Here is a 27,036-nt window from a genome sequence, read left to right on the forward strand (position 1 = left end):
ACGTAGTGTATTGCACAGCTATGTAGTGTATTGGTCAGCGATGTAGTATATAGCAGAGCCACGTAGTATATAACATAGCCACGTAGTATATTGTAGAGGCACGTAGTATGTTGCATAGCTACGTAGTATATTGCACAGCCACGTAGTATATTGCAGTCACGTAGTATATTGGACAGTCACGTTGTATATTGCCCAGCTACATAGTATATAGCACAGAGATGTAGTATATAACAGAGCCCACGCAGTATGTAACACAGCCCACGTAGTATATAGCAATGTGGGCACTATATGCGTGGTTAAAAAAGACTTAAAATAAAAAATAAATATATACTCACCTTCCGAAGGCCCCTTGAAGTCCTAGCGCCTGTGTGCGGTGCACGCGGCAGCTTCCAGTCCCAGGGTTGGTATGCGCGCAGGACCTGTGATGACGTCACGGTCACATGACCGTGACGTCATGGCAGGTCCTTCTCGCATAGCATCCTTGGCACCGGAACCTGCCGCTTGCACTGCCGAGGACAGCGCGTGACGTCAGATGGTGAGAATAACCTTTTTTTTATTATTATTTGTAACATTAGATCTTTTTACTGCGTATGCAGCATCAATAGTAAAAAGTTGGTCACACCGGGTTAATAGCTGCATTAACGGAGTGCGTTACACCGCGGTCCGTTAACGCTGGCATTAACCCTGTGTGAGCGCTCAGCGCTGACTGCAGGGCAGTAAAGCAGCGGCCATTTCGCTGCCAGACTATGGCCGTCGCTGATTGGTCGTGGCAATGGTCGTGGGCGTTTTGCCATGTCCATGACAGACAGAGGCCGCGACCAATGAATATCCGTGACAGACAGAAAGACGGAAGTGACCCTTAGACGATTATATAGTAGATATTGAGCAATTTACCGGGTGCAGTCCATTTAAGGGCATCATATATTTATAGAAGATTCAGCGGTAATTGGTTCGCAATTTTATAGTAATTTTATAACAATTTTATAGTAATTTAAATAGGTAGTTTATAGTAATTTCATATGCAAATTGCCTCTTCTGAGAAAAAGAGGACTTAACTCTATAGCGCCACCTGTTGGTAGTAGCGATCCTACAAGTCACAATCAACCCTTTAACGAGTCGTGCAATATGACTTAGGATAAAAGCCAAATCAGTATCTCAATTTGCAGACACGGTGTTTCGGGCTGTTGGCCCTCGTCAGTGCGAAGCATGAGAACTGATTTGGCTAGGTGAGAGGCTCTGGACTGGGGTCTAAGGGGTAACGTTTCTCCTTATGGAGAGTGACATACCAGCTGGCTTGTCAAGGTAAGGAGGCTTATTCGCCGTGCAATGCTCCTCTGGGAATTTTTTATAGCATGGGAATTACATAATAAAAGTTTTTAAATACACATGATTTGTTTTAAAATTTTGATGGTTTTAATTAACAAAAAATTCTTGTTTTAGGCATGGAATGCGAACATTTAGGTGGAAGATTACCACTAGCATTAACATTTGGGCTAGGACTATAGTAGTCACTTGTGGGCAATACCAGTGAAAACAGGCTGGGGATTCACTATTTGTGGCATTGTGGGCGTTTCGGGTGCAGGAGGGCGGTATATTGTTGCACACAGAGCTAAACAGCGTGGCTATATAATAGGCTATGTGAGCAGGGTGGCCACACCTTGAGAAAGAGGGACGGTTCCCTCGAAACGCGTCGGGCTTGACCCCTTGCTAGTGTCCGTCAGTTGGACAGGTGACGTCGCCGCTTTAGCCACTCCCCCCGCACACCACGCGACTGCACGGCGGCGCCATCGGCTGAGGCTGCTTGCCGGCACATCCAGCGCCGTGCGCGCAGGGGACTCGGCAGTTTGGGAGGACGCTCCCTTGCATTTGTGGTTTGCAACAACGCCACTTCTCCCCTCAGTAGTGCGAACGGCACGGTTGCAGCAACAGCTCACTTTCCATACGGTGGATAAGCCCGTTACACTTACAAGGTAATACAGCTGAATATTTACCATTTTCATTTTTCAGTCACAAGTTGTTTATCCTCTTTTATATTGGGATTATTGGTATTTATTAAGTGTCAGCAGGTGTGCACACACCACCTGCGTAGGTGCCTGCAGCTTGTTTGGTACAGGTTAGCTTAGCGCCGATGTGGTTCTTTTTGGAAAAAAAACTGCACTAGATACAAAGTATATTTAAAGATCCACCAAATTTATAAAACATTATGCGACACTTTGAGAATTTTGCCACAAATGACTAACGCAGACCCAATAAAATCTGACTTTTCCCTCAGTTTGCTAGATGAATATCTCTGTGTAAGAGGTGTCTCGGTGGGTGTAGATGGAAACTGAACTGCCAAGTGTTTGTAAAATATCTGTTATTGTCAAGGTGATCGGGTCAAGGAAAAGCCGCCGAAGACCAGCGTCAGTTTAGTCATCCAAGATGCATGGTCTCCAAACAGCTTCTCAAAGTAGTTTTTTTTCTGAAATGTAATGCTTCAAAGTAACACATACCGGGATGCAATAACTCGCCCATTGTTTGGCTAGATTCATGCTTGGGAAGTACAGTATGAGTCTTTTGTCAGGTTCCTTTTAAGCTCTAATATATTTAATAACTAGAGTATATTTAATTATAAAGTTACAGATACTCAAAATTCTACATTTTTTACTAGATGTCATGATAACCTAGAAAATCACACAGAATTTCAAACATGGAAAAAAACCTATAATGGCAAATTGTAAACTGAAAGAAGATATTAAAGTGGATACATTGGTTATGAAAAAATCATTAAATGTTAGTCAATAAAAGACTTTTCTCAACTAGCTGAGTTTCCTCAATATTACAAAGATGTAGGTTTTTCTTCTCTTCTCTGGGAGATACCAACTGATTCTTTACAGAATCTGAATGGCAAAATGTATCTCTGTGGTCAAATCTGCCAAATTTTGTCCTGTTTTTGTCAATTTGTTGTTCCATAGAATAGAATACAATAACAGAGTTTGTTTAAATAACTTTCTAATCTACTTTTAGTTTTTTTTTATCTTTCACTTTTTACTCGTCTCTTCTAAGTATTTCCTCACTCTAAACTGGAGCCTGAAGTCAATATTATTGTTTATCAGGAACAAATTTTTTTAAAAAAGAAAGTGTATACTATGTAGCCCAGATTACGTAGGGTACAGCTGCTTCAAAAAGGTTCATCTAAAACAGCTGCTAGTAAAGTTATTATCTATCAGTAAGATGACATAGCTGCTTGTAAAGAGTTAATCTGAATATCACTACATACACACAAGACTGTGACAGAAGTTAACTTTGTTATTGCACCTTCCCCTTCCAACGCTCTATAACACATTCCTCTTTATACAACTACATTCTACCGTATATATATTGGGCTATATTGACACATCCATGTGAGTATTACCATCTGAGAAAAGCGGACTGATTTTTTTCTTTGTAGATGTAATTTTAGTTGCTTTCTAATTAAATCCTTTTTTTCTGCATTGAAGCAGATATGCTTTTGAATTTTATCTCTTAACAATGTATCAATTAAATAACCATGAAACTCAGATTGAACGCTGAAATACAAAGCATGTCTTTTTCCCCTTTGATTGTAATGGCACAGAAAGTCCTATTCTTTCTAGTTTTGCAGATAAGACTCTTGTGTCTCACAAACCAGAGACATGGACTCGTTTTTAAGCACTTTACACCCATTAGTTTTTCCTTTTTTTTGTTCCTATCCTTCTTCCAAGAGCCATATATTTTTTTATTTTCTGTCCACATGGCTACATAGCTGTATGAAGGCTTGTTTTATGCGGTACAAGTTGTAGTTTTGAATGATAGCATTCATTTGTTCATGTGATGCATTGAGAAGCCAAGTGCATTTAAATTACAAAAAAAAAGTGCATTTTCAATATTTTTGGGATTTTATTTACCATGTTCCCTTTATGGCCAAACTGACCTGGAAATATGATTCTCCAGGTCTGTACGCTTACACGGATACCAAACATATATATTTTTCGGATTATAAGACGCTCCAGATTATAACACGCACCCCAAATTTTGAGGAGCAAAATAAGAAAAACATTTTTTTTTTTTTTAATAAAATGGTTGTGTTTCTTATAATCCATCCGTCTTATTGCTTTCCAGGGGTGGTGGCTGTGGTGAAAGGGACTCGCTGCTGGAGGAGGCAGGAGTGGGGTGATGCTGCAGGCCGCAGGCTTGGATGAGGAGGTGTTCCGATGTGCGGTGTGCCACTTTGGGAGTCTCCGTGGCCGCTGCAGGGGTCTCCGGTGCTGCAGGGGGGGCCTCTGCCGACATTTTGTGAAAGGCCAGCGCCCCCCACCCGCAGTTCCATGGTTTCCTGTGCGGTGGACTCTGGCAAAATGGCAGTCGGGGGCGGCCCGTGCGCAGATGTAGATCTCGGCACCAAGATCTCGGAAGATGAGATTTCAGCTCTGAGATCTCATCTCCCGAGATCTTAGTGCTGAGATCTCCATCTGCGCATGCACTGCCCCCATTGACGATTTTCCCAGAGTCCACTGCACAGGAAACCATAGAACTGCGGAGGGCTCTGGCCTTTCACAAAATGTCGGCAGAGCCCCCTACAGCAGCACTGCAGACCCCTGCGCAGCACCGTTGGGCACACACAGCACCGCCGGTCACCCCCTCATCCCAGCCTGCGGCCTGCAGCAACGGTATCGGTAAGGTATATACGCATTATAAGATGCACCCCCGTTTTCCCCCCCAAATTTAGGGGGAAAAAAGTGCATCTTATAATCTGAAAAATATGGTTGTTGTTTTTTTAATTGCCATATTTTTTGGACTAGAAGACGCACTTTTCCCCAAAAAATTTGGGAGGAAAATGGAGGGTGCGTCTTATAGTCCGGATGCAGTCTTACTGGGGGGTTGCGGCAGTGGTGGAGCAGGGTCTCCGGGTCTGTTCGTCAGGGAGACGGCGGCAGCATAAGTGTAGAAATGCTGCAGCCCTTTGTCGGTGGTGAGCAGAGCGGAACGTATCACTGTTTTCCCGGTGGCAATTTTCCTGAAGCTGTGGGCCACCTCCAACGGCCATTTTCCTGAGGCTGTGAGCTTTAGGGAAATGGCCGCCTCCAGCAGCACGTGCGCATATTGAGATCTTGAGTAAGGAACCCTGCTCCATTCAATGCACTCTGCTTCACCGCTGACACCAATTATCGCACCACTGGGATTGCCCCCTCCTCCCACCAAGGGCCCACCTCTGCCGCCGCCGACCTCCTGAAGTAGGGACCGTGCCACCTGTGACCTCGCTCCACTGTCGCCGGCGCCCAGGTAAGATACCTTAAATTCAGACTATAAGACGACCCCCATCTTATCAAAATCTTTTTTCTTTTTTTTTTCTGTTTTCCACTCCAAAATCTTATGGTCCGGTGCGTGTTACAGTCTGAAAAATAGTGGTGAGAAAAATTCAGAAATTTGCAAAAAATAAAAGTAATAATCATCTTTCCTTGTGTTGCTATTTTCTGAGACCAGTAACTCATTCAGTTTGTGGGATATAGTTTTTTGAAATGGCAAATTTTTTGTGCTCTGCCGATGCGCGTGTGGATCCTGCTGACGCATGTTAAATGCTGTCAGAGCGCACATGATGGCTGATTTAATTGCCTGCTTCCAATTCTCAATACTGTATGCAGCTCTGTACGTAGTACACCCTAGACTCAATAACATTCTCAACAGAAAAATTAAACCTTTATGGCTTTCAAAAATATCATCTTGACAAATGGAAACAATATTTGATTCCTTAAGAGGTTAAAGTTGTTGAGTTTTGTCTACTCTTATTAGTTATCATTGTTTTCATACTCCAGTTAGTATTCTTTTTCTTTTTGAAGGGTATGACTTGGTCACCTTCGGTTTGTGCTGTAGAGAAGATTTTTGCTACCTTTCTGTGCTGAGTTGTTTTTTTGGAACTCTCTATTGCTGCTCTTGGGGCTGAGTTACAGCGTTTAACACTAGAGCAACAGCCTGCAGTGTTATTGCAGTAATTGGACCCAGGGCAGCTGTAGGAACGCATTACTGTCAACCCAATGTGCCTTAGTGCAATATCCTTAAAGCAATACTTCTTGTACAAGCATAACTTTAATATCCCTTATTTTCAGAAGTACATTACCGGACTATAAAGTTCTTTTTCTTTGCAATTTATATCATATATGAGCCACTGTTAAAATTTTTTACCTGCGAGTTGACTCTTAATACAGCAGTTGAGACTTCTTAAAAGAATCCCACAGTTCAATCAATAATTCTCTTTTCCCCCAAACAATGATTTTCTTTCTGAAAAAACAATGGTTGCTATGATTATTTGCCATGTGGATCCCAGGTAAATGGCTCATACGGCTGTGTGCCAAAGTCCTTGTATTGCCTGAAAGTTTGCCAAATGGCTCTTTAGTGGAAGCGTTGCAAAACACATCTTGATAACATGCTGTTCCATGGAAGCTGGTATGGATTAAATCTCACGATTTTAAGAGCTGCTTGCGAAATATGAAAGCTCTCAAAGATGCAATTCAGAACAGGCTCTACACTTACCATCTTTAGCTACAGGATATATGCATAGTTGTGTGTTTATTTGTCGTTACATAGTTCACATCTTTGTTGCCTTTGTCAATGCTGGCATATTGCACAGTATCAAGAAATAACGAAATCAGACTGACCCTACAAGTTCCCATGATCTTCTTCCTTGTTTCACTGGACACTTGAACGAATCCTAAATGTAAAGAATATTTTATCCTTTGCTATACATTCCATTGTTCTTTACTAGATTCGCTTTTGTTTTGGAAAAAGCGGACTATATGGGGTTGGAAAGTCATGAATGATAATCAAAGTATTAATTTTGCTTTTAAAGTAAATATTAACTATTGCGCGTTATTTTGTGACTTTAATTTAGATAGGTCCAACATTTTGTCCCTAATTATTTTTTAATAAATGTTTCTCTCAGATGGAGCCTTTTTATTTTTAAATCGCCAAATCCTCTATACAGGCTTAAATGTAAATGATGAACTTTGTAAATGAAATTTTGGAATCCTTTGAGCCTCAGCGGTTTCTGTCAAGTACGTCCCATAGGTGGACCCTTTGCAGTTTAGGACCTTATGAAATATTATTCCATTTAAGGTCCAAATGTTCATATTTTGATGAAGTATTTTCCCAAGGCCACTATCTTAACAGGCTTTGTTCTTTCTGGTTCTTTACAATCCAGACTTTATCCCTGGTGTGGTTGACTCAATTGTCCGAACTGAATTAACTAGATCAGAGCTTGTCACTTTCTAGCTAGACCATAGTAGAACAAAGTTCAGCCACCCTTTCAAACACCATTGACCTCCTACACCTCCATCATTCTTCTCACATGACTCCACTCTCAACTCATGCCACAGGCTAGTGATTTCCCTCACACAGTATATGAATCGCTATGCACTGGACACAACATAATCTTTCTTTTACATACAGGTCTCTCTTATCCTAAACTGAGGACAAGGTACTGCTCTTACATCTAAAGTTGGAAAGGGACTTTAACCCTTTCACCCAACAGTGAATTAAAATCCTGCTTCTTGCATCAATCAAGAAAAACGATCTGGCACTTAGTTGATATGACTCTTCGCAAATGCATAAAAATCACTTAGAAATTTAGAGAATGTGGCAAAGGCCTGACTTTAACATGTACGAAAAACTACGATCTGCCATTGGTGACCCAGGGACGTGGGAGATTAATAAAATTGAGTCTGGAAGATCTCATGACTAGAACATATGGTTTCTCTGCCCAGTGTGAGAAAGCAACCTTTGATTCTGCTGCTTTTTATTTATTATATATACGGTAGATATTTTTTCACTTTTATAGTGTTTCTATTTGTAGACAGGTTAAGCAGTGAAGCATAGGTGGAATCTATGTACTGAACAGTGCAGCTTACACTATTGCTTTTCATTCTGCTAAGATTAATAGATATGCATTATATGCGCTGTCTATTCACATTCTCTGACTAAGGAAATCTCCATTTTATCGTCTTTGACCTTCATATATGTTTTTTCTTATTGCATTTTCAATGCAATGTTAGTTCTCTTCTCATTTCCATGCGTTGGAACACAAAGCGGCTTTCAAACCCCAGTGTAATGTTTTGCGCTCATGGCTGATCTTGCATACATACTAATGGCTGTAAAATAGATGGAGAACTCTCCCTGTAATATTTCGTATTTATAATCACATAGAGTAGTGGGGATGGTTTACATTTGAGACATTTTTCACAGTTCACAAAGACTGGTGCTTAGTCAGTAGTCTTGATTTTCCTCCTTGAAAAGCCAGACCTTCTTTTTCATCTGCACGTAGAAGTTTTCTCCTCGATAAGGCATGTTACTGAATGCTCTCCATCGTAGCTCTCCGACCTACAAAGCTGTGTTTTTGTTTTTTTTGGGGTAAATTGCAATGGTTGTATGATACAGTTCTTGGAATCCTGGTTTTCACACGTGATCTGTCTTAAACAAACCACATCACAAAACCGCTCCAATCCATGGTAAAGAATATGCACTTTTGTCTTGTAGTGCACTATGGCCTGTGTGAACCCAGCCTTATACTGCTATAACTATAGAAGGTCCCATATGTAAGTTAACTCTGCTGAGATGTGAAGCACTTTAGAGCCAACCAGCCCTTAGCCCCCTCTACTGTCTGTTTTTGTTTGTGTTTATATGAGCTAGTATATATGGTCTGACTCTATGATGTGGGCGCATTCATTTGGAAATGCTTGATATGCCTGCATCTTATTTGTAATCCGCTAATGAATTTATTAACATATCATTGCTATTGGTAATCTACTGCCTTGTGAATAATACCTTATTAAATAAAAAGCATCCAGACTCCAACAAGTAATAAAGGCTGAACCATACAAGGAATGTGAATACAAAGACTACAATCAGTCAAGAGCATTTGTTAGATGAGAACAGCATAATATGAAGCATCACAACATTTTCAATAAGTGCAGTGTAAGTGTAAGCGTAGTCATAATTAATTCCTTCTTAATAAAATTGAAAGCTTTCAATGACCAACACAGCTAGAAATAATGAGACAAACAATGAAGACAAGACATGTACAAGAGGGAAAAGGATGAGGCGTAGGGAGAGAAGAGATCACATAATTTGTATAATTTTTTCACTGGTTTCATGATGTCCTCTCATAAACCAGATTCACTGCAACATGGCTGCTTCATTTCCTGCTTCTGCTTTTATAGAGGCTATGATAGTTATTACAAATTGTTAAAATTCACCGGGTTGAGCAAATTCTTAAACATTCATGAATTTGAGTTGCATTGAATCAATCTGCTCATCCCTAGTAATAAATTTTTGAACTAGCTGTAAAACAGTTAACATATTCAGGACATGAGTATGAAGTCTTTCTAAGTCTTTCCTAATACCTTGGGGTAGAGCATTCCGGAGGATTGGTGCAGCACGGGAGAAGTCTTGGAGTCGGGAGTGGGAGGTACGGATTAGTGCAGAGGTTAGTCGAAAGTCATTTGCAGAGCACAGCGGTCGGTTAGGCCGATAGACCAAAATGAGGGAGGAGATGTAGGGGGTGCCGCACTTTGGAGAGCTTTGTGGGTGAGAGCAAGTACTTTGAATTGTATCCTGTAATGAATGGACAGCCAGTGTAACGACTGGCGAAAAGCAGACACGTCCGAGTAACGATTGGCTAGATGGACAACCCTGGCTGCTGCATTAAGGATAGACTGGAGAGGGGAAAGTTGAGTAAGGGGGAGGCCAATTAATAGAGCATTGCAGTAGTCCAGGCGGGAGTGGATTAGGGCGACAGTGAGGTTTTTTTTCTTTCCATGGTGAGAAAAGGGCGGATTCTAGAGATGTTCTTTAGGTGTAAGCGGCACGAGCGGGCAAGAGCGGACAGCACCTACTGTCGCGGTGTTATTATAGTGCCACCCACGGAGAGGGAAATGTCAGATTTAGGGAGGTTAGTAGATGGTGGGAGCAGAAGAAGTTCAGTTTTGGAGAGGTTGAGTTTCATGATGAGTAATATGATGAGTAGGATGAGTAGTAATATGGTCTCCTGAGGTGCCCACCTATTACAGGGTGGGCAAAACACGTAGAGACTACTGATAGGCAGGGGATATGAAAAGGAAAATAGATCTTATTCCAGCATTTCTGATTGTTGCAGCCTATTGTGATCAGCTGCCAATCAGTGTATTATGAGGCTGGAACTGACATTACTGATATCCCCTTAGACTATATGAAGTGACAGTAAAACATCTATATATTATTGTCATTAATATTTACCTTGTGGTTCATGAATCTAATAGATAGGACAGACCGGCATTGATGATTGGGAAGAAGTAATATTTCCTAGGGGCTTGCTATATCCTAACTTGAACTTCAACACTGTATATTAAATGTTGCTGGATAGACCTGCACTTGGAAATAGATACATTTTTAAGGGAACCTGTCACCCCCAAAATTGAAGGTGAGCTAAGGCTACCAGCATCAGGGGCTTATCTACAGCATTCTGCAATGCTGTAGATAAGCCCCCGATGTATCCTGAAAGATGAGAAAAAGAGGTTAGATTATACTCACCCAGGGGCGGTCCTGCTGCGGTCCGGTCCGATAGGTGTTGCGGTCCGGTGCAGCGCCTCCCATCTTCTTACGATGACGTCCTCTTCTTGTCTTCACGCTGCATGTCACGCATATTTCTGTCCAGCCGCTTCACCGATGCCTCCATCTTGTGCCAGTCATTACACTGGCTACCCATTCGCGACAGGGTCCAGTATAAACTCATCTCTCTCACCCACAAAGCTCTCCACAGTTCTGCACCGCCTTATTTCTCCTCTCTCATCTCTGTCTATCGCCCTACACGTGCCCTCCGTTCTACAAATGACCTAAGACTAACATCTCCCGTAATCCGAACCTCGCACCTCCGTCTCCAAGACTTCTCTCGTGCTGCGCCAGCTCTCTGGAATGCACTTCCCCAGACGATCAGACTGATACCTAGCCCCGACCTATTCAAGCGCGCTTTAAAAACCCATCTCTTCAAACAAGCCTACCACATCAACTACTCAGTAAACTAACTTTGCCCTGTTCCCTCCTTCCAAATATTATTCTGAATCTGCACCCTACTATTCATCTGTCTCCACACCCTCCATGCACATGATAACTGCACTTGATAGTTGACTATTGCACTTAAACACACGGGCTGATGACCGGATCATGCAGCTTTATATGAAAATCCCTATTTATTATAATTGCCAGACCTGAAATAACAAGCACTTTTCACCTATTGTGTCCCCCCCATTTCCTTGTAGATTGTAAGCTTGCGAGCAGGGACCTCACTCCTAATGTCACTGTTTAAATATGTCCCCGCTTAATTGTAAAGTGCTGCGGAATATGTTGGCGCTATATAAATAAAAATTATTATTATTAATTATTATTAAAGGTCAGAGAGACCCGGCGCCTGCGCACTGCAGTACTTTGCCCTCAACAGGGCAGACAAAGTACACCTGCGCCGGAGCCGCAGCGTGAAGACAAGAAGAGGACGTCGTCCTATGAAGATGGGAGGCCCTGGACCGCCCCCCCAGGTGAGTATAATCTAACCTCTTTTTCTCATCTTTCAGGATACATCGGGGGCTTATCTACAGCATTCCAGAATGCTGTAGATAAGCCCCTGATTCTGGTGGGCTTAGCTCACCGTCGATTTATATTTATGAATAAAGGTTATTTTTTATCTTGTTAATACACTCTGGTCAGTGATATAGGGAAGATTAAAAAAGAAAAAAGAATATTAAGAGCAAGGGGAAAAAAAAGATGGTCTTGAAGAATAGACCAATAGGTGGCAGGGGGGTACAAATTGCACCCATGGGTGGAGTACAATATTTTAGAAAGACCTAAGGTCTTTGGCAAGTAGTACCTCAATCTGCATAATGTTGTTAACCTCTTGAGCCCACTCATTCATGGTGGAGACCTACAGTGTTATGGAATCGCAGTCAAAAACACTTTAATCCTGATAAAGAATCCAGAGACTGGAAAGGCGGGATCAGTTTGTATGTGCTACTACTCAACTTTGAATTTATCTCCTTTTTTTGTTGAGTTGCTACTACTCCACCGACTTGTAATATGTTTCCAGTGGGCCGGATGAGTAGGGTCGTAAGACTGTAGAGGAACATGATTAGAGTTGAGCGAATTTTGAAAAATTTGGTTCCGATAATGACCGATGGCGAATATTATTTTTGCAATATTCGCCGAATATAGCCAAACATCACTGGAGCCAATGGGAGTAGAAATAACCGAATAGGTTTGGAAGCGACCATCAAACATAAATTTAGCACGAATAGGTCACTAATATGGCAAATTCAGATTCGGCAACTGATTCCAAACATATTCGCTCAACCCTAAACATGGTACCAGAAGGGTATTAGACTGTACAGTATCAGGACACATATATTAATAGGAGAGTAGATTATTATTTATTTTCTGAAGATCCAAGACTGCTTTTCTTCTGTATCAAAGGGAGTACAAGCCATCCATATGAAGTAGACACAGCAAAATTGTACTTGTTTTGTTGCACGTATGTTTTAGTAGTTTAACATTTTCAAGCTTGGTGCAGTTGGTTCATAAATCTTTATTATTTATTTCAGTTTGTTAGATTTGTAAGATTTTTTTTTTTACTTCGAAGAATATATTTATATAGCAAATTTAACTTGATGCATTTAAAACATTTATGTATTCAATGTTACCGTCCCGCAGTCACTTTGCTAAGTAAAATATTCATAAACCCTTGGCTCTTGTGATAAAGATGATTCTTTCCCTCCGTTATATAATGTTAATTTGTGTACATTTTTTTTCTGTCAGCACCTTCAAGTTGAAGAGGTTTCTTGAGGTTTGCAAAGCTCTGGGGCCAGTGAATCTTGTCACATTTTATATACTTCTTACCAGTTGCCACAAGCTTTGTTTCCTTCAAGTAAATGAGTACAAATGTATATAGAAAAACGTCCTTGGATATATTGTAACATTTAGGACCCAGCTGGGTATATAACACATTATATATGTGCCTTTAACGCTGTCAAATAAGATTAAAACTTAACTAAATATAATTTCTTAACTGTTACATTCATGATTTTTTTTTCAATACATTTTGAAGAGACTATTGCGAATGCTGCCACTTTTAAAGGGCTTATTTTTAAATGAATAAAGCTGGCCCACTGCATCAACACTTGTAGCATATCCTCCTTCAAACGCAGAATAGGTTTATTTTACTCGCATATATAGCACCATCATATTCTGCAGCGCTTTACAGACATGATCACCACTGTCCCCATTGGGGCTCACAATCTATATCCCCTATCAGTATGTCTTTGGAGTATGGGAGGAAACCCACGCAAACATAAAGGAGAACATACAAACTCCTTGCAGATGTTGCTCTTGGTGGGATTTGACCCCAGACCCCCAGCATGCAAAGCAACAGTGCTAACCACTCTCATGATTCATTATAATTAGTGCCATTTACATATACTTACAATAAATATACTTTTACATATAGGCTAAATGCCTTATTTCTGCCCCACAGGCCACATTTCTGTAGATTGTCCATGGATTCTATGTCCTCTATCCTATGGACCGATTTCCAAGTATGTTAGAGGTTGATTAGGCCTAGATTTTTTGTGTTTGAATGGCTTTTACAGGGAATCTGTCACCATGTTTTTGCTACCACACCTGAGAGCTGCATAATATAGGGAAAAAGACCCTGATTTTGATAAAATTACTGTTTTATGTGCTGTAGATCTAGCAGTTCTCTGAATGCTGAGCTCTATATAACCCCGCCCACACCACAGATTGGCAACTGGTTATACAGAGCTCAGATATATTGCTGACTACCTAGCAGCAGATTTACTAGTCCTCTAGTGGTAATTTGCTGATAAAACAGCAGTTTCATCAAAGCTTCATCAGGGTCTCTGCCTCCACCCTGTGCTGCTGCCAGATAAGTAGAAGTATTATCTTATAGTTTTTTAGCTTTTTGGCCTGATACCTAGTATTACATCTTTCTGTCTGTACGCAGCGTATGCGCTCTGGCTCTACTAGGCCTCTAGTATAGGAATCCTAATGATGCTACAGTTAAGTCAACAATGGTCTGTCGCATGATTCTATATGCGGTTTTGTTAGTAGATTTGGGGGAGAATGAGCGTGCTTTTCGAATAATTCACGGTTTGATAAGGACAGGGATGAGCCGGATAGATAGAAGAATGTGATAGAGATGGGTCCCCCCCTCAGAAATCTCTGCAGCTACTGTAGCTCTTTGTAGCATCTCACCACTGTGCCCATAGGTGCATTTCCAGTGGCCCATAATTTGCAACTCCTAGGAACGTTTGTTTCCCGATAACCAACCAGTGCAGACAGGCTGCAATCACCCGATCAACGAGCAAAACGCTTGTTCGTCAGGCGAAATGATTCCCAAACTTTCTTAAAAAATCATTGTTCTCTGGAGCAATTTGTCCTGTGTATACAGGATATTTGCTGCCTAGAAGAGCGACGATCTGTGCTCACAGAATGATCAGTAATTCAGGCTAAACAGGGAACTAAACGAGCACCGATTTTATGTAGCTAATCAGTGGTCATTAATGGCTGCCATCGGTTAGTGAAAATACACCTTTAAGTCTCGTTCAGATGTCCATGAAGGCCGGTCTGTGCATGAAATGTAAGGCTACTTTCACACTGGCGTTGTGCACTGCACGTCGCAAAGCGTCGTTGTGGAGAAAAAACGCATCCTGCAAAGTTGTCTGCAGGATGCGTTTTTTTCCCCATAGACTAACATTACCGACGCATTGCGACGTAGTGCCACACGTCGCAACCGTCGTGCGACGGTTGCGTCATGTTTTGGTGCACCGCCGCCACAAAAAATGTTACATGTAACTTTTTTGTGCGTCGGGACCGCCCCCTCCTCCCCGGACCTTACAATGAAGCAGCGGAAGCGTCCTAAGACTGCTTCCGCTGCCCACGTCGGACATTTTCTTCACAGTATGCGTCGGTACGTCGGGCCAACGCAGCGCGACAGCCCCGTACCGACGCTAGTGTGAAAGCAGCCATAGGCGTATGAGGCTGTCAGGTTTGTGTCATGTGACCCATGGCCTGTCCGTGCATTCTGGTCCATACACAGACCGATGCCTGAATGAGCCTTTACTTTTGGAAGATCCAGAACTACTATGTCCGCCCTTTGGCATGTTACTTATTATACTGTACGATGCCATAGTTTCAAGTAGCTATATGCAGTGAATGAAAAAAGGCAGATAGCACTACTCACTGATTGGATTACCTTAGGGTATGTGCACACAACCTCTGACGCCAGTGCACCCGCCGTGGATTTCCTAGGAAAAGTCACTTCAGGAAGAAGTCCATTTCCTAAAGTGGCTGCGCTGGTTTTACATTGTTTCTGTGCCAATTATCGATAACTTGCTGGAAGCCGCCCAAGGAATGAACACACTGCTACACTTAACGCTTCATGGTTTCTGAAACCTGAAGCATTTAAAAGTGACAAAAGACTGTGCATGTGCACAGCAAGGTCGTCTTTACATTACTGTGCAGCATGTTCATTTTTATGTTTTGGTTGCGGCAGTTTTTCAGGTAGATTCCGCCTGAAATAAACGTTATGTGCTTTCTCTTGCACCACAATGCTTACAAATGACAAAATCAGTAATAAAGGTCTCTGTATAATGATCGCTTTTTATCCTCAATGTCGCCGTAATAGGCAGAGGTTTTCCGTAGTCATGTATTTTCAATAACTAGATAAGTTGCATTTGAAAAGGTTTTCTTGCAAGCTTTGTTTTTAGTTAATGGATACATGGAGACTAATAAAAAGCAGTTTTGCCCATTCAACCAGTTTTCAGATGATATGGCATGGTCGTCTCTAGCTTACCGGTGACTCTAAAGTGTTGTTACAGTTCCCTTAGGCACCTAGTCATTGTTCCACAGAAATAACATGTAAAGCTTTCATTCTAACAGACTAGACGGCGTAACCGCGTGACGGCAGAGCCGAGAGCACTCTGGCTGTCTAGTCATAATGCGTTGGCAGGAGCTAAAGACACCTGACTACAATAAAGAGGGGCATTTTGAAAAGTTTGTTTTACATGTATCTTCGTCTGTTCATCTGTTGTTATTCTGCCCTTAATAAAAATATTCCTGAGCAGTAGATCATCAAGTAATTGGGGTTTGGAAAGCAAAGGTGACTTTTTATTATTGTTTGTGAATGTTAGTAGGAAACAGGGAACCTGACCTCTGCAGTAGTATATGATGTAAATAGACCATAGGAAAAAAACGATGAAAAGAACACCCAAACAGAATAATGTATAAAAAATACAAAATACTTTATTAAACATTCCAGGATATCTGGCCGGAAAGGGGGAGTGGATCAAAGCCAAGTTGCACATGTGGGAAAACGCAAGTGGGTAAAATATGGGAAGCATTGAATGGATTTCATATTAAGTAAATTACTACAAGTGTAGACTCAAATGCATAGTATATAACATCCCAGACCAGGGCCGGCCCGAACGTATAGGCGAACTAGGTGGCCGCCTAGGGCGCCGACCCTAAGGGGGCGCCAGAGAAAACATAGAAAAAATTATAAAAAATCTTTTCAAAAGGCAAAAGGTGTATGGAGCGGAGCTGAATGTGTATGAGGTGTATGGGCGGGGCCGTGTGTGTATGAGGTGTACGGAGCGGAGCCGTGTGTATGTGGTGTACGGATCGGAGTCGTGTATGCATGAGGTGTATGGAGCGGAGCTAAATGTGTACGGAGCGGAGCCGCGCGTGTATGAGGTGTATGGAGCGGAGCGCGTGTGTACGGAGCGCAGCTGCGTGTGTAGGAGTAGCTATGTGTGGCCATTATACGGTACGAAGTATCATGTGCGGCCAATATACAGTATGGAGCATCATGTGTGGCCATTATACAGTATGGAGCATCATGTGTGGCCATTATACAGTATGGAGCATCATGTGTGGCCATTATACAGTATGGAGCATCATGTGTGGCCATTATACAGTATGGAGCATCATGTGTGGCCATTATACAGTATGGAGCATCATGTGTGGCCATATTTTTTGTTTATAATTATTCTTTATGAAAGTGTGATCAGCAGTGCTAAATGGGTGTGGTTTGGACGTGGATATGGGTGTGGCTAGTTATGAATGGGTGTGGTCAGAGGTGTGGCCTAAAATTTGCCGCGGCGCGCTTTGCTTTGTCCCTCTTTCCCATCTTCAAAAGTTGGGAGGTATGTTAAGAGTAGTAGGGGCGCAACAAAATAGTAATAGAGTCGTGTATGCATGAGGTGTATGGAGCGGAGCTAAATGTGTACGGAGCGGAGCCGCGCGTGTATGAGGTGTATGGAGCGGAGCGCGTGTGTACGGAGCGCAGCTGCGTGTGTAGGAGTAGCTATGTGTGGCCATTATACGGTACGAAGTATCATGTGCGGCCAATATACAGTATGGAGCATCATGTGTGGCCATTATACAGTATGGAGCATCATGTGTGGCCATTATACAGTATGGAGCATCATGTGTGGCCATTATACAGTATGGAGCATCATGTGTGGCCATTATACAGTATGGAGCATCATGTGTGGCCATTATACAGTATGGAGCATCATGTGTGGCCATATTTTTTGTTTATAATTATTCTTTATGAAAGTGTGATCAGCAGTGCTAAATGGGTGTGGTTTGGACGTGGATATGGGTGTGGCTAGTTATGAATGGGTGTGGTCAGAGGTGTGGCCTAAAATTTGCCGCGGCGCGCTTTGCTTTGTCCCTCTTTCCCATCTTCAAAAGTTGGGAGGTATGTTAAGAGTAGTAGGGGCGCAACAAAATAGTAATAGAGTCGTGTATGCATGAGGTGTATGGAGCGGAGCTAAATGTGTACGGAGCGGAGCCGCGCGTGTATGAGGTGTATGGAGCGGAGCGCGTGTGTACGGAGCGCAGCTGCGTGTGTAGGAGTAGCTATGTGTGGCCATTATACGGTACGAAGTATCATGTGCGGCCAATATACAGTATGGAGCATCATGTGTGGCCATTATACAGTATGGAGCATCATGTGTGGCCATTATACAGTATGGAGCATCATGTGTGGCCATTATACAGTATGGAGCATCATGTGTGGCCATTATACAGTATGGAGCATCATGTGTGGCCATTATACAGTATGGAGCATCATGTGTGGCCATATTTTTTGTTTATAATTATTCTTTATGAAAGTGTGATCAGCAGTGCTAAATGGGTGTGGTTTGGACGTGGATATGGGTGTGGCTAGTTATGAATGGGTGTGGTCAGAGGTGTGGCCTAAAATTTGCCGCGGCGCGCTTTGCTTTGTCCCTCTTTCCCATCTTCAAAAGTTGGGAGGTATGTTAAGAGTAGTAGGGGCGCAACAAAATAGTTTCGCCTAGGGTGCCGTAATCTCTCGGGCCAGCCCTGTCCCAGACCCAACATGTATAGGCTAAACAACAAACATTCGATTTTAGACTTGTCAGTGTATATTAAAGCCACAATATCAGATTACTTAATTACCTGTGCAGGCTGCTTAGTCAAACCCACGGTACACACACACACACACACACACACACACACACACACACACACACACACACACACACACACACGTACACACACACAGGGTAGGTACACATACACACACACAGGGTAGGTACACGTGTACACACACAGGGTAGGTAAGCGTACATACACAGGGTAGGTACGCATACACACACACAGGGTAGGTACACGTACACACACAGGGTAGGTACACGTACACACACAGGGTAGGTACGCGTACACACACACACACACACACAAGAGCACTATATACTTTCTATCCGGACATTGACATTGTCTTATATTGAAGATTTTAATCTCTCGTCCACATGTTGCGTTAGGTTGACATGCAGCGCATATTTTTCTGGAGATTTTTTGTTTTTCAATGCATCACAACAAAACTTGTATGTAAAACAGTGGATTAGCAGACTAGTGGCACAAATATCCTCTGGACATTGACTTCTCCCTATAGCTATAAAGTATTTATCTGAAATGGTTCCCATAACTTACATTTAACGTAAAGCTTCTGATGTATGAAAACGCACGTGGCATCGAAACACAATACCGTAATTATAAGTCATAAGTAGAAAGTTTCTTTTTTTTGGTAAAAACAAATATATTTCATCTCACTGTCCTGAAAATAATAATTCTACAATATTTGCAGCCCAGCACAGATTACAAGGGGACATCTTGGGGACATTAGAGAACAGCAGTGTAATGATATTTCTACACATGAAGAAGGGAAATGCTCACACTGCAATATTCTGTTATGAAATGAGCTAGACTCACAATGCTTGTACGGGAATAGCTGCTTTAAGATGAGATCTACTTGTGGCCATCAAGTCAGTGCTGCAGAGTAATTGATTGAGGACTATAATAAAGTGAGCTCATTGGCTCCAGTGCAATAAAGTAAGAAACACATAATTGTTACTGATGGATCAATCACACTGAACATGGCACTTATTGCCGCACCTGGAATGAAATACTACTACTGCATCTGTAGCGATACATTACTGTGTTGAGTAATACAATATAAACGTAACTGTGGTTAAACAGAATCTAAATCTAGTTATAACTTCTAAATGTCAGATGCTTTTATTTTCCAAGGTGCAAAGATTTCTAATTCTATCCAGTAGAAGTAATATATAACATTTACCCATAGATAGAAGAGCATTCTAGTGAATGCGAATCTGTAAGCACCATGAGACCCTGATTCCAGCGATGTGCCACTTACTAGGCTGGGTTTTAATAAAATGCGTTTTATCTGCTGGAGATTGACTACAGGACTAGGTGTCTTGTGCCTCCTAGTCCAACCATGCCCCAACACTGATTAGCAATTTTCTGTCAATATAGTGTACACAGAAAGCTGCCAATCAGTGGTGTGGGCGGTGTTATGCCGGCTCCGCATTCTGAGCTCTGCTAGATCTGCAGCAGAGATATCTCTCACAACTGCTGCGCCCAGTAAACTAAGTGATACAGCACTGAAATCAGGGTCTCTGTCCCTACGTCATGCAGCTTGGTTGTTCATGATAACAGGATACAAAAGGGCTGGCAGAGTTGAGTGTGGTTAAAACGATGCGTATGCTGCATGCCCTGTGCCATATTCTAGGCATAAAATTCAATGTGAAGTACAGATTTATTTTACCTTGTATAATCCACCGCTTCCAACACGTACATTAATACGGATTGCAGATGATGAGGGCAGGCCATTGTCTCTGCTCCTGCTCTTTAGTCTTGTTAAATTGTATACTGGCGCCACTAAAAGGCTTTGGGTTGTGGGCAGGCAAGAGATTTGACAATGACTGGCACAGTGCATGGTTGGAGATGATCTTACTTATGTTCTTGGACCTGCCTAATGGCTGCCAGATAGCAATTGGTCCTTTCTTTGCTACTTGCAAAGCTGCAGATATTGTTGGGCACGGCACATATCTTTTGTGCTGAAAGTAACTTTTCTTTAGCTACCGTAAATAACTTAAATTAATGGAAACCCTCTTAAGCCTCATATAATGGGGGTACTCTCACCCACGTTACTTATTGAATCTTTTGGCGGACGGCTTTGCCTTTTGTTGCTTTATGATACATCTAGGAGTGTTCTGCTCTTTACTAAACCTAGAGAAGAAAATCTTGTAGCAAGTCTAATCATCCGCTGAACAGGTTGCAGATTGTTAATCACGACACAACGGGTCCCGCTGTGATGAATTATAAAGGCCAGATCTTATTCAGCTTTTATTTAACAATAAAGAATAGATATTAGTTTAATCATTTGCTAATTAGTCTTACTTTGAACAGAACTACAAACCCCGCTTGTGTTTTTGTTGTGATTCCTGCTGTGTCTTTCCTTTTGTCTCCAGCCCCAATCATCAATGCCCCCCAACAAACATGAATCATCTGATTCCCACTACCAAGTTCTGTTACACTACAATTCTATTACCTGTAGGATTGTCTGATTTTCCATCAATCGCAGTGTTCTTCATCAGATGACACTAAATAGCGTCTTCCTGGATCTGCTCTGATTGATAAACACAAAGAAGAGTTTGGTCTCATTATTTTTTTTTCTTAGAGGAATGTATTGGGCTATAAAAGTAATCGTTGCAGCGATTTACTTATTATTGAGATATACTGTAAATTGTCTTCTGCTTGTGACCTAAGCAGCGATATTGGAAAATCGTTGTAGGCTTGAACTATTGATTTTTATCTTTATGCTGTAATTACCGGAATTGCAGCCGATTAGGCAGTGTGAAGGCGCTTGCTTTTCAGCCAGCAAAGTCCTGGATTTATGGAAAAGCCATACAGGCCTATAGAATACTAAATCATGATTAATTGTATGTTCATAATGCTAAATTAATGCCAGTTTCTCCTGTATAACTTGTGATGGATTAATGAAAAACCGAGCCTTTTATTCAGTTTGCTGAATTTGAGCAAAACATTTAATTGCTATAGTTTGAAAATTAATTTCTAAGTCATAATTTTATGTGATTACTTTACTTTTATTTTTGTGTCATGTTATGGACATAATGGAGTTAAAGCCCAGTTATGGTCACTAAAGAGGATGTTTAAGCTTGGAATGAAAGCCATCACTGTATGTGGCTGCTGGCTTCTGAATCTTGACAGTGTGCAGTGTGCTCGCAATCAGGATCCACCAGCATTGCTGGAGGGAACAGCTTGTTACTAGTGATGAGCGAATGTGCAGGGATAAGGTTTTATCTGAGCATGCTCAGGTGCTAACAGAGTGTCTTCGTCATGCTCGAATAATACAATCGAGTCCCCGCGCCCGCATGTCTCATGGCTGTTTGACAGCCGCAACACATGCAGGGATTGCCTAACAAACAGGTAATGTTGTGGCTGTCTAACAGCCGCTAGACATGTATTATTCGAGCATGACGAAGACACGAGGTTAGCACGTGAGCATGCTCAGTTAACGCCTTATCCGAGCACGTTCGCTCATCACTACTTGTTACATGTATGTGATTTGCATACTTCGCTCACATTCCGACTGACCCTGTTCGTCCTCTCTTAGTGCACTATTGGGAAAGGACGAGCATGTCTAGTAAGCACATGACCGCCAGTATGCAAATCGTATAGTTGCAGTCACGTGTCGGCAAATTTAATTGCATTTTTATATAAATTGAAACTGGGACGAGGCAAAAACATTTGAATGTGTTTTACATTTAGCATTTTTTGTTGCATAGTATTATAATTAACTTGATGGATATTGGATGGAAAAAAGTGCTACTGTTCCTATCGGACTGACTTTAATGTTTTATGGTTTTATGTAAAACCATCAAGTAACCTGCTTAAACACCAGTTCCCCCTTTCCCACGCGCACGTAACATAACTTGGCACTGAAATGCCAACTCTCCCAACCCTACAGTCCTTGCTGGTGCAGCCATGGAGATAAGATTAACAGACTCCTGCAAATTATGTTCTGATTAGTGCGGAACATTTCATTTTAATTAGACTTAATTAAGTGCATTTAATTAAAAAAGAAATGTGTTGTAACCCTGGTCAGGTAGAAAGTTAAGCACGCTGGTGATTGAATTAGACCTGGCATTGATTGATGCGTTTGCTCCTTCCTGCAGGCCGCCCTGTACCGCCTCAGTGGTGATTGGAATCCGCTCCACATTGAGCCCGGCTTTGCTGCAATGGGAGGTAAGTGAAGCAAGTGATTGCACTGGGAGAGGATCCAAGGTACCGTCACACTAAACGATATCGCTAGCGATCCGTGACGTTGCAGCGTCCTGGCTAGCGATATCGTTTAGTTTGACACGCAGCAGCGATCAGGATCCTGCTGTGAGGTCGCTGGTCGCTGAATAAAGTCCAGAACTTTATTTGGTCGTCCGATCGCCGTGTATCGTTGTGTTTGACACCAAAAGCAACGATACCAGCGATGTTTTACACTGGTAACCAGGGTAAACATCGGGTTACTAAGCGCAGGGCCGCGCTTAGTAACCCGATGTTTACCCTGGTTACCAGCGTAAAAGTAAAAAAAACAAACAGTACATACTCACCTGCGCGTCCCCCAGCGTCTGCTTCCTGCTCTGACTGAGATCCGGCCCTAAAGTGAAAGTGAAAGCACAGCGGTGACGTCACCGCTGTGCTGTTAGGGCCGGAGCTCAGTCAGTGTCAGGAAGCAGAGGCTGGGGGACGCGCTGGTGAGTATGTGCTGTTTGTTTTTTTTACTTTTACGCTGGTAACCAGGGTAAACATCGGGTTACTAAGCGCGGCCCTGCGCTTAGCAACCCGATGTTTACCCTGGTTACCCGGGGACCTCGGCATCGTTGGTCGCTGGAGAGCGGTCTGTGTGACAGCTCTCCAGCGATCAAACAGCGACGCTGCAGCGATCGGCATCGTTGTCGCTATCGCTGCAGCGTCGCTTAATGTGACGGTACCTTTAAGGTACCTTCACACGAAACGACATTATAACGATATCGCTAGCAATCCGTGACGTTGCAGCGTCCTCGCTAGCGATATCGTTTCGTTTGACACGCAGCAGCGATCAGGATCCTGCTGTGATGTCGCTGGTCGCTGAATAAAGTCCAGAACTTTATTTGGTCGTCCGATCGCTGTGTATCGTTGTGTTTGAAAGCAAAAGCAACGATACCAGCGATATTTTACACTGGTAACCAGGGTAAACATCGGGTTACTAAGCGCAGGGCCGCGCTTAGTTACCCGATGTTTACCCTGGTTACTAGCGTAAAATGTAAAAAAAACAAACAGCACATACTCACATTGCGTCCCCTGCAGTCTGCTTCCTCCTCTGACTCAGCGCCGCAAAGTGAAAGTGAAAGCAGCACAGCGGTGACGTCACCGCTCTGCTCTCACTGTACGGCGCTCAGTCAGTCAGGAAGTGGACGCAGGGGGACGTGAATGTAAGTATGTGCTGTTTGTTTTTTTTAGATTTTACGCTGGTAACCAGGGTAAACATCGGGTTACTAAGCGCGGCCCTGCGCTTAGTTACCCGATGTTTACCCTGGTTACCAGGGGACCTCGGCATAGTTGATCGCTGGAGAGCGGTCTGTGTGACAGCTCTCCAGCGACCAAACAGCGACGCTGCAGCGATCGACATCGTTGTCGCTATCGCTGCAGCGTCGCTTCGTGTGAAGGTACCTTTAGAAGTGGCCATTGATTTGTATTGTCATGATGGTGGTCTGAGATTGTTGTATTGGATCAGCGTGAAAATACCCCCATACTGTGAGTCCCTGCGGGTGGGCACCTTGTAAAGGCACCAGCTGCTATCTACTGTCTATTACATGGTTTGTAATGGTCTGAGCCCATCCGTTTTACATCTGGCAATAACTGTTAGGCTGTATGCACACGTTGCAGATTTTTTGTTTGTTTTGCTATTTTTTGCATTTTTTCGCTATAAAAACGCAAAAAAAAATGCATACATTATGCATCCCATCATTTAGAATGCATTCCGCAATTTTTGTGCACATGAAGCGTTTTTTTTCCGCGAAAAAAACCCATCGCGGTAAAAAACGCAGCATGTTCATTAATTTTGTGGATTTTTTGCGGATTTCCCACTATAATATTGCATTGGGAGCCTCCGGAAAAATCCGAAAAAAAAAAACCGCACCAAAAACACAGTAAAAACACGAGAAAAACGCATGCGGATTTCTTGCAGAAAATGTCCTGTTTTACTCAGGAAATTTCTGCAAGAAATCCTGAACATGTGCACATAGTCTTAGTGTTTGTGCACACGTTAAGTATTTGTTGCCGACAGTTCTGTACTATTTCTGCATCTCCATGCAGGAAGAACGCAGCGCCATAATACACACATTTTTGGTGCTATTTTTTAATGCTTTTTTGGTGCAAACTTTTCTCCACACATTAGTATGAGTTAAATCTGCATCAAAAACTCTGAAAGAATTGACATTCTGTAAATTTCAATCTGCGAATCAAAAATAAGAGTGAAACTTCAGTATTCTCATTCACTTTGTGGGCATGAAGAAAACCTTCAGGTTTTCTGACAAATCTGCACAGAAAAAAGCGACAAATCTGCAGCGTGTACACAGGCCCTTGGGGAGACACATGATGGGGTGCGCTCTGTCCACTTGTGAGTACGGCAGATTGTATAAATGAAGTCATAGGCTATGTGCACACTTTGCGGATTTTGCTGCGGATCCGCAGCGGATTTGACCGCTGCGGATCCGCAGCAGTTTCCCATGAGTTTACAGTACAATGTAAACCTATGGGAAACCAAAAACGCTGTGCACATGCTGTGGAAAAAAACGTGTGGAAACACAGCGGATTACATTCCGCAGCATGTCACTTCTTTTCTGCGGATTTTCACCTCCAATAGGAAAATGCAGATGAAAAACCGCAGAAGAATCCGCAGTAAAAACCGCGATAAATCCGCAGTAAAAACCACGACGGGTTTTCACTGCGAATTTTGGAATTCCGCTGTGGAAAAATCCGCAGTGGAATCCGCAAAGTGTGCACATAGCCTTAGGGTATGTGCACACGATGCAGATTTAGTGCAGAATTGGTGCAGAACTACACTGTGATTTACAGTACAATGTAAATCAATGTGAAAAAAAAAAAAGCTGTGCACATGGTGCAGAAAAATCTGCGCAGAAACGCTGCAGATTTCAAAGAAGTGCATGTCGCTTCTTTTGTGCAGTTCTGCATCGTTTCTGCACCCCTCCATGATAAAAATCTGCACTGGTAAAATCTGCACCGGTAATATCTGCACCAAAACTGCACAGAAACTGCATAGAAACTGCGTCAAATCTGCACCTGCGTTTTCTGCCAGGAGATGCAGATTTAGTGCAGAAAATTCTGCACCACATTTCCTACGTGTGCACATAGCCATATCTGCTGCCAATGACGAGAACGTGGGCAGAGACCAGTCATTCAGGGCAGTGGGCGGGAAGACGGCGCTGGGGACATATTTGGTATTGCTGCATGTGTAATTGCCCAAACTTGTAAACTGTAAGAATATTTATCCCATACAATGAATGCTGAACTTGGAGAAAAATAAACAATGACAAATTTGTTTTATACTAATAATTCCCACCTTTTTCCAATAAAAAGTGATGGAAACATTACATGTAACCCAAAATGGTTTAAATAAAAACGGCAGCTCCATGTGAAAAAACAAGGTCTGGCACAGGTCCATGCACGTAAAATTTTTAAAAAGAAGGGAAAAAACCAAAAGCACAAAAACTGAAACTGTGCTCGTCTGTCACTACGATATGGCACTGACAGGTTCCCCTTATCTCACCATTGGACATTTCCCCGTTTCATCTGATTATTCTGCCGTGTTAGGCAGCTGCTCCTCTGTAACAGATAAGTTCTTCACCAAACTTTCCGATCTATTTCATGAGTATGGAGTTCCTCTTGCTTCCGGTTACCAGCCTAGACCGTCCTTACTCCATTTCAGCACAGGTTTCTGTGCCATTCCTTCTTTAAATAATGGTATAGTCAGGGAGTGAAGGTAAAACTGCAGAACAAAATAAATCAGCATTTATGGCGATGTGGGATCTTTGTTGCTGTAAATCTGATCCAGAATGTTTGAGATGAAAGTTGTGCTCATCTTTGGTTCCTCTCCACAGGGTTCAAACGACCCATTTTGCACGGCCTGTGCTCTTTTGGATTTTCTGCCCGGCATGTTTTGAAGCACTTTGCAAATAATGATGTAACCAAGTTTAAAGCAATAAAGGTACCGTACTTGGCATTTTGTTTCCGAATAGTGAGATCACTTAATTATGTTCTGCAAGAAAAATATCAGTCTAGGGAATTGAATAGATATGAGATGTGCCTTCACTGGTCAGTCCTATTGATTTACAATTGCAGCTTTTTAAAGGCTGAGAAAATTATAAAGTGGTCACCGAGCGGGTGATGAGCCTTAAAGTGGTTCTCCAACTGATGTAACTACAGTTTAATTGCTGGAAAGTTGTGTAACTTCCTCCTGAGAACATCAGTTTCTAAAGTGTCAGGGGCAGCAGAGCTCTTCTAGATCAGTTTTACAGGTTTTTGACTCCATTTCTTTTTACG

The 27,036-nt window shown here is 42.4% G+C and overlaps 1 protein-coding gene across 1 annotated transcript in view; it reads left to right on the forward strand.

Annotated features, from left to right (window-relative positions):
- The window catches only part of HSD17B4 (hydroxysteroid 17-beta dehydrogenase 4), a 412,752-nt gene that overhangs the window by 318,458 nt on the left and 67,258 nt on the right, over nt 1-27,036 (forward strand). The window contains exons 18-19 of the mRNA XM_077290859.1: nt 22,617-22,686; nt 26,595-26,701. Of these exons, the coding sequence (XP_077146974.1) occupies nt 22,617-22,686; nt 26,595-26,701 (177 nt within the window). The remainder of the gene's footprint in view (nt 1-22,616; nt 22,687-26,594; nt 26,702-27,036) is intronic.

Source organism: Ranitomeya variabilis, chromosome 1 (genome assembly GCF_051348905.1).
Source record: "Ranitomeya variabilis isolate aRanVar5 chromosome 1, aRanVar5.hap1, whole genome shotgun sequence".
Lineage (NCBI taxonomy): Eukaryota > Metazoa > Chordata > Amphibia > Anura > Dendrobatidae > Ranitomeya > Ranitomeya variabilis.